General features: G+C 40.3%; 1 protein-coding gene across 1 annotated transcript in view; it reads right to left on the bottom strand.

Annotated features, from left to right (window-relative positions):
* MANBA (mannosidase beta) overlaps positions 1 to 18469 on the bottom strand; it is a 110782-nt gene that overhangs the window by 13475 nt on the left and 78838 nt on the right. The window contains 1 exon segment of the mRNA XM_003129294.6: positions 5337 to 5481. Coding sequence (XP_003129342.3) covers positions 5337 to 5481 — 145 coding nt within the window.

The raw sequence follows: 18469 nt of genomic DNA, 5'->3' as shown, positions 1-18469 counted from the left end.
AGAAATTTGTTGCATTTCCATAACTAACAACAAACCATAAGAAAGAAATTAAGGATAAAACCCCATTTACCATCACATCAAAAAGAATAAAATACCTAGGAATAAATCTAACTAAAGAGTTAAAAAACCTGTACATGCAAAACTATAACACACTGATGAAGGAAATTGAAGATGACAAAAACATATGGAAAAAGATACTGTGTTCATAGATGATAATTAATATTGTTAGAATGACTATACCACCAAAGGCCATCTATAGGTTCACTGCAATCCATATCAAAATACTATGGCATGTTTCACAGAACTAAAACAAATCATTCAAAAAATTTTATGGAAACACAAAAGACCCTGAATAGCCAAAACAATCTTGATAGCAGACCATACTACAAAACCACAGTCATCAAAACACTGTGGTACTAGCACAAAAACAGACACATAGATCAATGGAACAGAAGAGAGCCTAGAATAAATTCATGGTCAATTAATCATGAAAAGGAGGCAAGAACACAATGGAGAAAAGATAGTCCCTTCGATTAGCAATACTGGGAAAACTGTACAGCTACATGTAAAAGAATGAAATTAGAACATTTTCTCACATCATTTACAAAAATAAACTCAAATTAAAGACCTAAATGTAAGACCAGAAACCATAAAATTGGAGGAAAACATAGGCAGAACACAGACATAAATTTGTAACAATATTTTTTTGATCTGTCTCCTAAGGCAAAGGAAACAAAAACAAAAATAAACAAATGGGACCTAATTAAACTTAAAAGCTTTTGCACAGCAAAGCAAACCATAAACAAAACGAAAAGACAGTCTATTGAATGTTAGAAAGTATTTGCAAATGATATGACCAGTAAGGTCAAACAAAATGTGTATACAAAATATATAAACAGCCCATACAACTCAATAAAGAAAAAAATTTGATCAAAAATATTGGGCAGGAGACTTGAATAGACATTTTTCCAAAGAAGGCATACAGATGGCCAAAAGGCATATGAAATGATGCTCAACATTCCTAATTCTTAGAGATAACAAATGAAAACCATGATGAGGTATCACTTCACACCTGTCAGAATGGCTATCATCAAAAAGACCACAAATTTATAAATGTTGGCAAGGATGTGGATAAAAAAGGAACCCTTGGATACTTCTGGTGAGAATGTAAATTGATGTAGACATTATGGAAAACTGGAGAGAGATTCCTCAAAAAAACTAAAAATACAACTATCATATGATCCAGCAATTCCACTCCAGAGTATATAGCTAAAGAAAATGAAAACACTAATTCAAAAAGATACATGCACCCCCAATACTCCCAGTAGCATTATTTACAACAGCAAAGCTAAGGAAGTAACCTAAGTGCCAATCAATAGATAAATAGATACATATATATAATGGAATGTTGACCATAAAAAGTATGAAATTTTGCCATTTGCAACAACATGGATGGACCAGGGGGTATTATGCTTAGTGAAACAAGTCATAAAAAGACAAATATTTTATGCTATCACATACATGTGTAGTGTAAAAAATAACAAGACAAAAACAGACTCACAGATATAGAGACTAAACCAGTGGTTATCAGTGGGGAAAGGGAAGGGTTGGGAGGGGCAAGATGGGGTAGGGGATTAAGAGGTACAAACAACTACGTATGTAACAAATAAACTACACAAGGGTATATTGTAGAGAACAGGAAATATAGCCAACATATTAAATAAATTTCAAAGAAGTATAATCTATAAAATATTGAATCACTGTATTGAACAACTGAAACCAATATTCTAAACCAATAAAAAATTGATGAATAAATTAAACGGAATAATTTTTTTTTAAATAAAGTTACTTAGAAAGCAAAGTCTCCTCTCCCATAGGTGCAAAATCCTCTGAGTGAAACAAAACAACCACTACCACAATAACGGCTGTCAAGTTCAGACTGGAAGGGAACAACCAAATCCATCACAATTAATGACAGTTCCTCAAACACATCTAGAAGCTGTCCAGAACCTGCAGAATCCCGTGCTCTGCTTACATGTCCAGTGTGCTAAACCCACAAACTAAAAAATATCACAACATGCCTCTATTTCACAAAGAAGATCCTTCTCCACAAAACACTGCATCATGAAACAACTTGAGGAGGGGATGGAAGGGGGGAGACAGAATGAAGGTGGAGGGTGGGAGGTGCCTCCAGAATTCACCAGTATAAGCTGGTGAATCTGAGGAAGAGGAACGTGGCTTTAACATTCAGCTAGAACAAATTTCTTTAGGTTTTGCAAAATTTCAACTCTCCAGCACTTCAACTCCAACTCTTGGTATTTCCCCTTAGAAATGAGAATGAGAGGGCTTTCCAATTAGATCTGTGAAATAAACCAGAACTTAAATGGAAGGTGGCTCAGACCTGAGGTGACTTACACATTCTCACGTGTGACATCTATTACAGGGAGAAAGACTTCAAATGCATGGTTCCCCAGTGATCAAGGCCACAAACAGAACCCTCAGGAGAACAGCAACTGAAGCAAAACATCTCAGTGATATACACACCTTAGTTCCTTTTTTTTTTTTTTTTTTTTTTTTTTTTTGCTTTTTAGGGCCATACCCACAGCATATGGAAGTTCCCAGGCTAGGGGTCTAATCGGAGCTACAGCTGCCAGCCTACACCACAGCCAGATTCGAGCTGAGTCTTCGATATACACCACAGCCCACGGCACTGCTGGATCCTTAACCCACTGAGCCAGGCCAGGGATTAAACCTGCGTCCTCACGGATCCTAGACGAGTTAGCTCACCACTGGGTCACAAAGTGAACTCTCTAAATTTTTTTTTAGGGCCACACCCATGGCATATGAAGGTTCCCAGGCTAGGGGTCCAATAGGTAGCCATTGTCCTATGCCAGAGCCACAGTAATGTCAGATCTGAGCCATATCTGTGACCTACACCACAGTGCACGGCAACACCGGATCCTTAACCCAGTGAGCGAGGTCAGGGATTGAACCCGAAACCTCGTGGTTCCTAGTCGGATTTGTTTCTGCTGTGCCAGGACAGGAACTCCTTACACCTTAGTTCCTAAAGCGTGACAGTTTGGATGCCAACAAAATAGTCTGCATCACCAGTTAAAAATGCTATGTGATTTCTGGCTTTGCTATTAGCTCTGTATCTGCCCAAGTTTATGGGCCAAGCAAAATGTCCAGGCGAATTTCTGTATTCACAAAATTATAATAATGAATGAGACTCATTTTTTTTTAAGAAATATATAAGAATCTATAGGGAGTTCCCATTGTGGCACAACAGGATGGGCGGTGTCTCTGGAGCACTGGGACACAGGTTTGATCCCCGGCCTGGCACAGTGGGTGAAGGATCCTACATTGCCCCAGCTGTGGTTTAGGTCAAAACTGCAGCTCAGATCTGATCCCTGGCCCAGAAGCTCCGTATGTGAAGGGTGGCCAAAAAAAGGAGGAAAAAAAGAATTCATAGATTCGAAGTAGCTACTGATCCCTTTAAAGTGACACTAATTCTGGTAATAGGAGGTAACACATTACCTACTCCCAGCCCCATCTGCACATACTACAAGCACTGGATTTCTTGAGCCAATTAAGTAGAATTAAACAGGGGCTACGGGGCTTCCCAGAGCAGAAGCAGATAATAGAGCACAACTTGCCACAGCTTTTCCCTGGCACTTGTTTTTCCTAACAGGTCCAGGAGAGGCTGACCCTCCCCTCAAACGCACTGTCCTTTCCGAGTATGCAAAGCAGACTAATTCTTACTGGTCCATCACTTCTTGAATCCCTTCTGGAAAACATGGGGTCATTTAAGGGAAGACTAACAGAGACGGGGCTCTCCCATTCTTGAATTGAACTCAGCTCCAGAAGTGCACCTCTTCCTCCACAGACAGGAAGCAGGGTGAGGCTCTCAGGGTCTCTGAACAGTATCTCCTTGTCCAGCACCCCAAAAAAGCTCTTCCCCCAGAGTCCACCCCTGACTCTCACGTAATACCTTTTTATCTGCTTGCTGAAGAGTTTGATCAGGGAAACCTGAAGACTGCAGTTCCCCGCAGGAGATGAGGAGCGCTCATCAAACAAAGCATGTGGGGAAGGAACTCCACCAACCTGCGTTTACAGCTAAAGAGCCTCACCCAGCAAAAAGGCCTTCTGACTGGACAGCCTTGCCTCACTTTCAACCCAAAACTTTTGTTTATATTATTAATTGAACTTTGCTTAAACTCACCCATAACAAAGGCCAATGATTCACGATTCCTCCTTCATTTTTTTTTTTCTTTCTTTTTTTCTTTTTTTGCCACCCCACAGCATATGGAGTTTCCAAGCCAGGGATCAGATCTGAGCCACAGTTGCATCCTATGCCACAGCTGCAGCAATGCTAGATCCTTTAACCCACAGTGCCAGGCTGGGGATCAAACCTGAGTCCCCACACTGCAGAGACACTGATCCAGTTGTGCCACAGTGGAACTCTTCCTCCTTAATTTTTTTTAAAAAAAGTACCAAAATAGATGGAATAATTCAAACTGCAAGTACCACGCCAGCCATTTCACCTACTGCTTGTTGAACAGGTTCAACTGAATCCCTCTTGGATTCCTGACTCTACTACCTTGCCTCCAAGAGATAAACAGTGTAAAATTAAGATGACTTTATAGAATTGAAGGGGAGTCAGCAAAGGGAATTTTTTTGGCCTTTTTAGGGCTGCACCCACGGCATATGCAAGTTCCTAATCCAGGGGTCAAATCAGAGCTGTAGCTGCCAGCCTATGCCACAGTCACAGCCACACAGGATCCGAGCCACTGTCTGTGACCTACACCACAGTTCATGCCACCGCCATATCCTTAAACCACTGAACGAGGCCGGGGATCAAACTGAATCCTCATGGATACTAGTTGGGTTGGTTACCACGGAGCCAGGACCAAACTCTCCAAGGGGACATTTTAACACTTAACTGAGTCAACTCTTCCCATGGTTTAACTCTCCTAAACAGAAGAAGGGGTGCTTACAGAAATCTCTTTTTGCCCTGGCAAGTCCTCTTAGATTCAAAATTCTAAGCAACAATCAGAGACACATGGCTGAGATCATCATGCATGACTCTAGCCCTTTATTCGCCGGCTTCTGTGACCGCCCAGCACGGAATGCATCGTGAGGCTGCCTCTAAGGCTGCGGGAAACACCGAGAAGGTGGGTGGGTAACAGGCAGAGACCGGCAGCTGGATAGAGCCTCCTCCGGCTGGAAGCCTCCTCCTGCGGTGCATCTGACCCCTCCAGCTCTGAGCCCTCTCCGTGCCTCTCCCCACAGGTCTGGCTGTCTCTCCCTCACACAAAGGATGCTGAAACACTTACCGAGAGAAGACCAGGACGGAGCCTGCCAGATGTCATTCAGTTGCCAATAAAGGGCGCCCATGGTCTGCCCCTTTCCATCCACTATCTCGCTGCGGCTGCGGCGGTAGAATTCCGTCTCTGTTTTGACACACTGGGCCTGCATCACCTGATTCCAGGGAAAATATTAAAACACAAGTGTGTTTCTTTGAGGTAGGCTGTCTAGAGCTGAGCAAATGACAGGCTTGAGTTAAGTTCAGGAATTTCATGAGCGTTCTATATACCGTTATTATACTAGCTCTAGACCGAACCTCTTGGCATGTGAAGCTGTTGTCTCTAACAGCTGGGTTTGTGGGGAGAGGCTCGGTGTTTGGTTTATTATAACAATGGGTAATTGTGGACACAGGATGGTGTAAAAGGCTCTTTGCCAATGATAGTGAAGGCAGGGACAGAAATCAAAGACTATGAGACCAATGTAGTCAGACACTACCTTTTGAGCAGTGATGGGTTTTATTAACACATTCTTTAGGTATCAAGTCAATGATTTATTAGAAAAATTCTGTAGAAAAAAAATTTGTTATGACCGATAGTATCAAATCCCAACCCCTTCTTTCCTAGTCAGGCAATTGTTTTTGTATCATGCCCTTCGATAGTGTCAAACTTTTTCTTTTTATGGCTACACCTGCAGCATATCAAAGTTCCCAGGATAGGGCTCTACCTGGACCTGCAGCTGAGGCCTACGTCTCAGCAACACCAGATCTGAGCCACATCTGTGATCTATGCCACAGTTTGAGGCCATGAGGGATTCTTAACCCACTGAGGGAGGCTAGAGATTAAACCCACATCCTCACAGACACTAGGTCAGGTTCTTAACCCGCTGAGCCACAATGGGAACTCCATGTAAAACTTCTTATTAATGTAATTCCTTCGTTATAGCAGAACAGATGGTAAATTGCAGCAAAGAGACAAGTACATTTAGTTCTTGTTTAAGAAGCAGGAAAACATCATACAGGACCCTTAATTACTGTCATCATTAATGAAAAATCAGTCTGCTTTTTGGCTGCTATTGCTGACAACTCTGAGCGGGTTTCACATGCTCAGAGCTGTAGTTAAGAAAGGGCCATGAATAAGGCCAGTGGGCTCATTAGGAGAGGTTACCAAGGAGAACCTGGCAAGGTAGTCAGAGCCGCAAGGATTCCCAAGTTAGAGAAAAGGATGGCCTTAGAGTAGGGCCTGGATTCTCACATAGGAGGAAAAAGAGGAATGCACATGTGGCTACTTATAGACTAAGCCCCGATGCCTTCCTATGAAGCTAGAAAAGCTCTGCTGAAGATAGAACCTTCAGGCAGAGGAGGGCTGGCTGGTGAGGAAGTCTCAGGTGAAGTTATAACTTACAAAGAGGCAGAGCCCTAAGACTCCAGAAGGGGAAAGCAACAAAAATCACGGCTATTCGATAATATTTAATAAGTACCTACAGCACATGTTGCATGCTGGTAATGGTAAGCCCCTCTCCCTGCAAAAAAGACAGACAGCCCGCTCTCATGATGCTTAATAGCTCGTGTAGAAGACAGGCCTTCACCAAAGAACCACACAAATCCACGTAAACCTTAAATAGTGAGAAATGCTAAGAAGGAAAGGTGCTCAATGTTAGGAGCCTGGATAGAAGAGGAAATGGGTCTAGCTGAGGGGTAGGGACTGGCCTCAAAATAGAGGAAAGAGAAAAAGAGAAGGCAAAACCATGCAGCCAGAGAGGATGGCATATAGTGAGAAGAGGATGCATAGCAAAGAGCTAAAAGAAGGTCAAGGTGGCCTGAGGCCAAAGCTGGGAACAATGGAAGCAAGGCTGGTGAGATGCAGAAGCCAGAACTAGGCAAGTTGGGGATGCATCCTCAAGGCAACTGCAAGTCACAGAGAGCTTTTAAGCTCAAGGATGAAGTGACCAGATTTGTATTTCCAACAGGAAACTCTCACCCCTGAAAGGAATCATGGGTTATAATGGATTTAAGGAGTCCATTTAGAAAGCAGATACAATCTCCCAAACAAGAGATGATTTTAGCTGTGAGTGGATAGTAAATGCCCTTCCCATTCAGGAACCAGACAATTAGAACCACAGCAAGCATAAGAGACAAATAACTCTCTAAAGAAAGTAAGAATCTCACAAACAGAGCAGCAAGGGTGCCAACTCTAAACAATCACAAGCTACTATCTGAATATACAGCCTAACACTAAGTCAGCGAGAATGAAATGAAAAAGTAAGCCTAAGAACCATACTCTATGACAGTCAAGGTAATTTGCAATTATGAGATAGGCTGAGACCTGGGACCATCTACCAGAGAGCTTCCACCTGACCCAAGAGTCTCCTCGAGCAACGAAATACAAAGAAACTATAAGGAACTAAAAATAACTGCACACATGCCAGCTGGGGCAAATTATGAACAAAAAGATGCAAAAAGGGCACAAACCAACTGCCGTTTCTCAGGCGTCAGGAGCAAAAGCAGGGTACCGTGCCTGATGCCTGCACAGGGTACCACCATGATGTGAGCAAACCACCAAAACCACGCCCCATCCCAAGCCACCAATCCCCCTCCACCCTCAGCCCATTTAAGGAGCCAGGGAACCAAGTGGCACCTGTTTCTTGTTTTCACTCCTGCTGCAGCACAAGTCCCAATAAAACCTGTCCTGAAATTCTCTTCTGACCTCTTATCAATCTCTATTGATTAAAAGTCCAAGGACCCAAGTTGATAACAATTAGACTCAGGGTCTCTAATCAAGTTTCTTATAAAAATATTAATCTTGTCTGAACTAAAGAAGAAGTAGATTGATCTACTTCTAGCCTGGATTAATCAAGTTCCTTGATTAAGCGTTCACATGTTTGCAGAGTTATACGAAATCAGTGTTGTGGAGCAAATTCTAGAAAGTTCAGTAAAGATAAAGCAGCCAAATGAAATCTCAGTAGAAGCAGACCTGAGGACAGCACCAATTATCAATTCATGCCCACTGGAGACTTCACCCCTCACCTGCATGGAAAGTAACCTTTACATATGTTTAAAATTTTTGATAATATCTGAACTTAAATCAGTCACCAGAGCCTCCAAAGGATGCTCCCATCAATCAAGTTAAAATCAGTCCGTGAGCACAAAATCAAGCCAGCCACAGTCCCTGCCCTGCAGCAACACACAGCTGAGGCTCTGAATGGGAAGTCTCTGTCCTCGGACCAAGATTCCTGGCAAATCAGCTTTGTGGACTTTGAAGGGATCACAGGAGGAGAAGATGGGGAAGCCCTCGTGACACCCATGAGTAACAACCCGGGAGAGGCATTCTGGCCACCATTCATTCCAGAACTGGCCCCACCCTGACAGGCCAAGCCGGGCATTGAATGGCCACCACCATGGGTTCTCCAGTGTGGGTATCGGTCCACAGTTCTGGAGTTTCGGGACCTAAAGTCTCTCCAAAGTCTGGGCCATTCCTGACACACCAAAGAAGAACATTCTGGAGCATTCTGCTGTGGAACTTGGTCCAGCGTGGACTCATGAGTGGAACGGTGGCGGGGGGGGGGTGGTCACTCCGGAAGGTTAGGGCTAGAACCATTCTCCTTGCATCCAGATTTATAAAGTAGAGCGAATAGGAAGAAAGTAAAAAGCAAGAATTTTGAGGTGAGGACCAAAGTAACCAGAGGAAATTAAGTCATCTCTTCCAGGCAAAAATAAAAACTTCTAAGACAAAGCCATACCCATTGAAACAGTCATGCTCATGCTGAGTTGGAGCTAATCCAAAGGACAACTAGTTGTTTTACCAATGGCCTTGGTAGACGTGACCTGCATTTTCTTCATGGTGAATTTAAACTTTTTTTCAGGGGGTATGATGAGTGGCAAATTTTTTACATCCCTCCAGATTCTTTCCTGATCTGTGTTAACATATATTGTAACTCATACACATTTGTAATTTTGTATTCTACTCTCAATTTTCACCTATGTACATTTCCGGCAGGCACAATGCACTGGTATTTTCTATAGACCTCTACACACGGTGCACTGGTATTTTCTTTTTTTTTTTTTTTTTTTTTTTTTTTTTTTTTTTTTTTTGCTATTTCTTGGGCCGCTCCCACGGCATATGGAGGTTCCCAGGCTAGGGGTCCAATTGGAGCTGTAGCCACTGGCCTATGCCAGAGCCACAGCAACGCGGGATCCGAGCCGTATCTGCAACCTCCACCACAGCTCACGGCAACGCCAGATCGTTAACCCACTGAGCAAGGGCAGGGATCGAACCCGCAACCTCATGGTTCCTAGTCGGATTCGTTAACCACTGCGCCACGATGGGAACTCCTGCACTGGTATTTTCTATGTACCTCTGTGCTTTAGATGATTATATCATTATTTCATGAATCATTCTCCAGTAATTAATAGGCATTTGAATGGTTTCTAGTTTTTTTCTTTAAATACAAGAGCTATAAACATTTTACATTCAAATTAATTTCTTTGCCTCTTGTGTTGTGTCTTTCGGTAATAACATATAACAAAATTTAAAGTCCTTACTTCATGTTGCTACATTATGTTCTAGTCAAGAGGTTGCCATAAACTGGTCCCCAGGCAAAACTCAGTCCCACACAGGTTTCAATGGGCTTACAAAATTTAAAGTCCTTACTTCATGTTGCTACATTATGTTCTAGTCAAGAGGTTGCCATAAACTGGTCCCCAGGCAAAACTCAGTCCCACACAGGTTTCAATGGGCTTACAGTGTTTGTTTCTTGTTGTTGCTGTTGTGGTTGTTTAAAGTCAGGACCTGTATGCTCCATTTTGCCACAATCCCCAATAGTCAAATTCTCAGGCACTTATTATCTGCCTGGCCCCTGCAAATATTTGAGTTTTCAGTCCCTAAACTATTCCAATTCTCAGAACTACCTGCCAAATATATCTATATATCCATTCTAACACTTTCCTTGCTATAATTTACCTTTGCTGGTTTAATAGGTAAACATTAGCAATCCTTCAGAATTTAAAACAAAAATTTTTTTAATACAAGCAGGACTCCTAACCTTTGCCAGGAATGAAAGAAAAAGAGCACTACGCAAGCTATAACTAGTAGCCTATCACACCTGAGCTTAGTGTGATTGAACTAACCAAAGCTCTTCAGTGCTCCTGGCTTCTGGCTTGCTCACCATGCAGTACCCTCCATGGACAGAGGGTGCCATGCCTATAATATGGCTTTGGGTTTACCCAAACCAGTGGGTGCCAGTTAGGGCTAATGAACGACACCCTTGTTCATTAAGGGGAAGAAGGTCATAGCCCACTATCTGTCTTAAAGGGAAAATGTGAAACCCCTGGGAAAAAAATCTCTGAAACAGGTTCTTTCCCTTTTAAAAATTGTACTTATATTTCTACACACATATTCCTAAAGAGGGCAATCTTTACCTATAAGAAGTCTAAATGCTGCGTCATTTCCTAGGTTACTCGGGCCCCACTGTAAGCAGACAAATCTTATTTTAGTTTCAAAAATATGCCTATTTTAGCAGCTTGTTGATTATACTTATGGAATCAGTCTTCCTAGAGAAACAGATGGTAGGGGGAAAAGAAATGAGACAGAACATCAAGACCTAGGTTCCAGCTGCTGCTCTGCCGCTGTGATGAAGGTTGCTAGCTGTAGCAGAAACCCATCCTCCCCTTCCTCCAGAGTGACAGGGTTGCAGCTAGGCTGCAGGCTCAGAACCATATCCTCTACCCTTGGAACTAGGAATAGCCCTGTGATCAGCTCTCCTGATACAATGGTATTTATATACTTTATTGACTTAAAATGATCCTGACAATTAGAATCTTCTGATAAAGCCCCCCCCCTTTTTTTTTTCTTTTTTGGCATGGCATGCAGTAGCTTGATATGGGATCTCAGCTCCCAGACCAGAGATTGAACCTGGGCCATAGCAGTGAAAGCACTAAATCCTAACCACTAGACCACCAGGGAACTCCCTAGAGCCATTTTTTTTCAAACTGGATATAATTCACAGCATCCAATTCACCCTTTTACAGTTTACGAGTCATTGGTTTTTCAGTATAGTCACAGGTTGTGCAACTCTCACCACTACCTAATTCCAGAATATTTTCATCATCCCCCCCAAAACTCTGTGCCAGTTCACAGTCCCTCCTCATTCTCCCCTCTCCTCTGCTTCTAGAAACTACTCATCTACTTTCTGTCTCTATGGATTTGCCTATTCTGGACATTTCATATAGGAGGAATCATACAATATGTGGCCTTCTGTGTTAGCATCAAGTTTGCCATGTTGTAGCGGGCACCACTATTTCAAACCTTTTTATTGTGGAATAATATTTCATTGTATGGATATGCCACATTTTATCTGTTCATTGGCACATACACATTTGGGTTGTTTTCACTTTTTGGCTATTATAAACAGTTGTGCACAAGTTTTTGTGTGGTATGTTTTCAATTTTCTTGGATCTATACCTAAGGGTAGAATTTCTGTGTCCTATGGTAACTCTGTTTAACTTTTTGAGAAACTGACAAACTTTTCCACAGCGGGTGTACCATTTTTGATTTCCACCAGTAATACTTGAGGATTCTGTTCTCTACATCCTGACTGTGAGGGTTAATGTGTGAAACTGACTGGGTTAAGGGATGTCTAAACAGCTAGCGAACACTGTTTCTGGGTGTGTCTGTGAGGATGGTTTTGGTGATGCCATAGACTGAGTACAGAAGGTCCATCCTCACCAGTGGGTACCATTCAATCTGTTGAGGGCCTGAACAGGACAAAAGAGCAGAGAAAGGGAGAATTCTCTCTCCCTTCTTGAGCTGGGACACATCTTTTCCTGCTCTTGGACACTGGAGCTCCTGGTTCTTGGCCTTGGAACTCCAGGACTTTCGGTTCTCAGGTCACAAGACTCAAAATGAATCACACCACCAGCTTTCCTGGTTTTCCTTCTTGCAGATGGTAGACTGTAGGACTTCTCAGCCTCTGTAACCATGAGCCACTTCCTATAATAAATCTCTTTTTTTATATATCTATATCTATCACATTGGTTCTGTTTCTCTGGAGAACCCTAATCAATATACTTACAATACTTGTTATTTTCTTTTTTAATTGTTGGTATCCCAGGGGATATGAATGGTGTCTCATGTTTTGATTTGCATTTATGTGCATCTTTTCTTTTCTTTTTTTTGGGGGGGGTCTTTTAAGGGCCGTACCTATGGCATATAGGGGTCAAATTGGAGGTGTAGCCACTAGTCTACACCACAGCCACAGCAAGGTGGGATCGGAGCCATGTCTGCCACCTACACCACATCTCAAGGCAATGCCAGATCCTTAACCCACTGAGCGAGGCCAGGGATCGAACCTGCATCCTCATGGATGCTAGTTGGGTTTGTTAACCGCTGACCCACAATGAGAACTCCATCTTTTCATATACCAATTGGTCATTTTCTTTGGAAAAATGTCTATTCAAATCTTTTACCCATTTGTAAATTAGGTTGTCTTCTTCATTATTGAGGTGTAAGAGTTTTTAATATATTCTGGATATTAGATCCTTATTAGATATATGTCCTGCAAATTCTTGCTCCCATTCTGTGAATTATCCCTTTTGTGATAGTATCCTTTGACACACCAAAGTTTTTAATTTTGATGAAGTCCAATTTATTTTTTTCTTTGGTTGCTTGTGCTTTGGTCTCATATCTAAGAAACTGTTACCTCATCAAAATTCACAAAGATTTACACCTATATTTTCCTCTAAGAGTTTCAAAGTTTTAGCTCTTACATTTGGATATTTGATCCATTTTAAGTTAATTTTTGTATATGGTGTGAGGTAGAGGTACAGATTCATTCTTTGACATGTGGATATCCAGATATTCTGGAACCATTCATTCAAAACACTATTGTTTCTCCATTTTATTGTCTTGGCACTCTTGTAGAAAATCAACTAGATGTGTGTGCTTATTTCAGGACTCTGGATTCTATTTAATCAATCTGTATGCCTGTCCTTTTGTCAGTACCACACTGCCTTGATTACTGCAGCTTTGCAGTGAGTTTTAAAAGTGAGTCTTCCAAATTTGAATCTTTTTTTCCAAGACTGTTTTGACCATTCTGGGTGCTTTTCCATTTCCATATAAATTTAGGATCATTTTGCACATTTTCTCAAAGATGGTAGTAAGAATTTTGATAGGAATTGTGTTGAATCTGTAGATCAATTTGGGGAAGTCTGCCATCTTAACAATATTAAGTCTTCCAATTTGTGATCACAGAATGTCTTTCCATTTCCTTAATTTCCATCCACAATGTTTTGTAGTTTTCAGTGTGAAATTCATATATCTCTTTAGTTAAATATATTCCAAAGGGGAGTTCCTGTTGTAGCACAGTGGAAATGAATCTGACTAATGCCCATGAGGATACAGGTTCAATCCCTGGCCTCACTCAGTTTGTTAAGGATCTGGCATTATCATGATCTGTGGTGTAGATGGCAGATGCAGCTCGGATCCCATGCTGCTGTGGCTGTAATGTAGGCCAACAGTTGTAGCTCCAATTCTACCCCCAGCTGGAAACTTCCATATGCTGCAAATGTAGCCCTAAAAAGCAAAATATATATATACATATATATATATATATATATGTATATATATATATGTATATATATTCATTCCAAAGTATTTTATTCTTTATGATACTATTATAAATGGTATTATTTTCTTAATTTCATTTTCAAATTGTTTATTGCTTAAAATACAACTGATATTTATATATTGATCTTATATCCTGTAAAGTTGCTAAAATAATTTATTAGTTCTAATAGGTTTTTAGGTGGATTTTTTTAATGGTTTTCTATATATAAGATCATGCATCTGCAGATAAGAAATAGTTTTCTTTCTTTTCTATTTGGATGCCTTTTATTTCATTTTCTTGCCTAATTGTGCTGGCTAGAATCTCCAGAACAATGTTAAGAAGGACTGCTAAGAGCAGGTATGCTTATCTTGCTCCTGATCTTAGGGGAAAAGCTTTTTTCATTATTAAATACATCAGTTATTGGTTGGTTCTTCATAAATGCTCTATAAAGCATTTATAGATTGAGGAGGCTCCTTTTTATTCCTATTTTGTTGAAAGTTTTTATCATGAAAAGGTGTTGGATTTTGTCTAGTGCTTTCTTCATCTATTGAGATGATCATGTGGTTATTTTCACATTATTCTATTAATATAGTGTATTGATTGACCTCTGTATGTTAAACCATACATCCTGAGATAAATCCCACTTGATTATGGTGTATAAACCTTTTATAGCTGCTGGATTTGGATTACTAGTATTTTGTTGATGACTTTTCTGTTTATATTCATAGGGGATATTGGTCTGTCATTTGCTTTTCTTGATACATCTTTGTCCAGTTTTGGTATCAGGATAACAATTATCTTCACAGAACAAATTAGGAGGTAATTTCCCATCCCCTATTCTCTAGATGAGTTTGTGGAGGATTGTGTTCATTTTTTCTTAAATGTTTTTTAGAATTCACTAGTGAAACCACCTTCGTAGAGAGAAGTTTTTGATTACTAATTCAATCTCTTTTGTTGTTAAAGATCCACTCAAACTTTCTATTTCTTCTTGAGTCAGCTTTTATAGTTTGTTTCTAGGAATTTAGCCATTTTATCTAGGATATGTGACTTGCTGCCATACAACTGTTTATAGTATTCCCTTACCACCCTTTTCTCTTTTCTTTCTTCCTTTCTTTCTTTCTTTCTTTCTTTCTTTCTTTCTTTCTTTCTTTCTTTCTTCCTTTCTTCCTTCCTTCCTTCCTTCCTTCCTTCCTTCCTATCCTCCCTCCCTTTCTTTCTTTCTTCTTTCTTTGTCTTTCTTTTTTGTGTTTTTTAGGGCTACATATGTGATATAAGGAGGTTCCCAGGCTAGAAGCTGAATCAAAGCTGTAGCCACTGACCTACGCCACAGCCACAGCAACGTGGGATCTGTGCCCCATCTGCAACCTACACCACAGCAATGCCGGGTCCTCAACCCACTGAGGAAGGCCAGGGATTGAACCCACATCCTCGTGGATACTACTTGGGTTCATTAATTGCTGAGCAATGACAGGAACTCCCCTTATCACCCTTTTTATTTCTGTAAGGTTGATAGTAATGTTCCTTCTTTCATTTCTCTACTGTTCCAATAAGGCCTTTTTTAATGTGACAAATTTCTGATTATCTGCTTTATTTAACTGCTCAAAGTTGATGTTATAATTCAACTGAACATCTCAGTAGTTAGAGAATGTCCCTTATCTCAATTGTGAAGAGATATAATATTTAGAATTTAAGAAGCAGTAACCTGCTCCATTCATTGCCCTGAGAATTTGGGGGAAATACTTAACCTTTCTGAACCTCTATTTCCTCACAAATTAAATAATAATAGGGATGTCTGAGGATGTTGTTCGAATGAGAAAGTACATAAAGCGCCTCGTGCCCCAGAGCCAGATGTTCTAGTAGACACGCAAAGAATGCTGATTGTCTGTTGACTTGACTGTTCAATGACATGATGCATATAAATATAATATACTATGTTAGTAATCTCACCTTTATTCCCTTCTTTTACACACCCAACCCCCCAACTTAAAACCCTAGCATGGCCTGGATCTTCCACCATGTGTCCGTGCTGCTTACCAAGCAAGAAACTGTCCCAATGTAGCAAATGTCATCAACATCTGAGCCTATAGCATAGTCTAGTTTTTTCCTTAGTTCTTGTGATCAAATTACTTGCAACACGGATAGATAAAATGGATCCCTAAAGAATCTGGGTCTCTCAAAGTCATCTTCAAACATCTAGCCCTCATTACATGCTCAATAAATATGTGAAGAACAAAGGAAGGCACTAGAGGGGGCTATAAGCTAAGAGGTTAGTAAAGACTCTCCCCATAGCCGGGCTTCCTCTCTAGTTGGCTACCAAAAGGCCATGCTGGCCAGGAAAATCAGTTCGTTTAGATTTGTTAGTGTAGACAACAGTCATCAAACTAGGCAGTGAGGTCTGTGTGACACAGCTTAAGAGAGTGTACCTAGGGATGTAGGTTATTGGAATACAATATAACAGGATAAAGTAGGAGAATGAAAGGTAGGGCAAGATTATTTTGGAATGTTAGAAGAATTAAAGAAGAGCCTAAGCCACCTTTGTGGACCTAAGATAACAAGAATATAGGGAAGGATTTGAATGTCAAGAAATTTACTATCCAGCTTTCTTGGCCAAGATTTTTCTGAAAGTTGTACACACACACACACAAATGTTTCACAGAATGTCTTAAAAAGCGGTATACAGGCAAGTACCCTGTTCTTCAGAACAGGATGAAAGACTATGAGAAAAAAAAAAAACAGGGGGCGGGAATGGGAACAGAGAAAATGGACCAAAGAAAGGTTTTACTTCTTACATACATGTTAAAGGTGATTGTTCTAATATCAAAGTAGTAAGGGGAAAAAACTTGCTCCTCTAACTTTTCCTGGTTGTACTCAGTCAAGAAAGCCCAACACTGAAAACAAAACAAAAAATCATAATTCTGATTTCTTTCATTTCATATCCCATCTAGTATATCAGAAAGTCCCAAGGGAGAACTAACAGAGACAAAACCAGTTACCAGCCAATGCCTATAAAGGTTACTTGTGTTAAAGTGTCTGACAAAAGCCGTCACCAACAAAATCACCAACAAATAATCCCACTTGTACACCAGCGCCTAACTATGTAAGTCTAATGCTCATGAGTTCAGAAAGAACAATTATTTCTGTTAGGTCTTTGAATGAAGGTTGAGAAAATAGAATAAAGTAACAATAAAAAAAAAAAAAACTGGGAGGAGGAAAGCCAGCATGAAAAACAACAGCTGACAAGGTTCACACACACACAAAGATGCACAAGTAAGGAGCATCCTATTCCACATATCAAAACGGAGACACTCTTATAGAATATTGGCTATGAAACGCTAATACAGATGAACTGCAGCACTTTATATGATACAGAGATCAACAGCATCTTTAAACTTGTGTTCTATAAGTTTATAAATTACACATAACACTGGTAAAACTTCCCAAACTGATGAAATTAGAGTTGAAACATTAAAATTCTCTTCATTAGTTTATCACCTTCCCCCCAAAAAGTATTCTCTCAGCTGCCAGTTTTCTGCTTCAACTTCTACCCAAGGTTTTGTGTTTTCACACAGGAGAAAACTGATGAGCGTGAACATGAGGTTGGATAAAAACTGGTAAATTCTTAGATGCTAAGACACAAAAATTAAAATGTGACGTTTAACAAAAACTTCTGATCTATTTCAGATCAACTCATACAATTAAGATCATTACCTTCTCTTTCAGAATTTGAAACAAGTATAGCAAAAATACCAGATAAGTAAGAAGTGACTTTTAAATAGTCTTACATGTGGAGTCACAGGATCATGAAATAAAACAGGCAAATAAAAATGAAAAATGTAAATATCAAGATGAAAATATTATCCAAAATTCAGGTTGGTATTTTCTTTAAAGGTGAAACAAATTTACCGCATACTCAGCAATTTCACTCATACATTTCTACTCAAAAGAAATTTTGAAAAAGGTACAATGATTTGTACACCTACATTCAGAGTAGTATTAATTATAACAGTCAAAAATTGGAAATAATCCAAATGCCCATCGACTGATGAATGGATAAGCAAAACATGGTCCATCCATACAACAGAAGACCATTTAGCAGAAAAGAGGAATGAAGTACAGGTATATGCTATACCATAGAAGAACTTCGAAAATATCACGCCCGGTAAAAGAAGCTACATACCAAAGATCACATATTGTACGATTCTAGGTATGTATGTTGAGAAGAGTAAAATCTATAGAGACAGAAAGCAAATTAATATTTGCCTGGGGCTGAAGGTGAGAAAGGAGATTGCAGATGGGCAAGCGAGATTTTTTTTTTTTTGGAGCATCAGAAATTCTCTAATATTTGATTATGATGATGGTTGCCTAACTCAATAAATCTACTAAAAATCACTTCGTTGTACTCTTAAAGTGAGGGAAGTTTATGGTATGTCAATTATGTATCAATAGACCTGTTTAAAAACAGTCCAAGGAGTTCTTGTCGTGGCGCAGCGGAAATGAATCCCACTAGGAACCATGAGGTTGTGGGTTCGATCCCTGGCCTCACTCAGCGGGCTGAGGATCTGAC

Source organism: Sus scrofa, chromosome 8 (genome assembly GCF_000003025.6).
Source record: "Sus scrofa isolate TJ Tabasco breed Duroc chromosome 8, Sscrofa11.1, whole genome shotgun sequence".
NCBI lineage: Eukaryota > Metazoa > Chordata > Mammalia > Artiodactyla > Suidae > Sus > Sus scrofa.
Note: the sequence above shows the minus strand (reverse complement) of the source record. Positions and strands in the feature narration are given on the sequence as shown.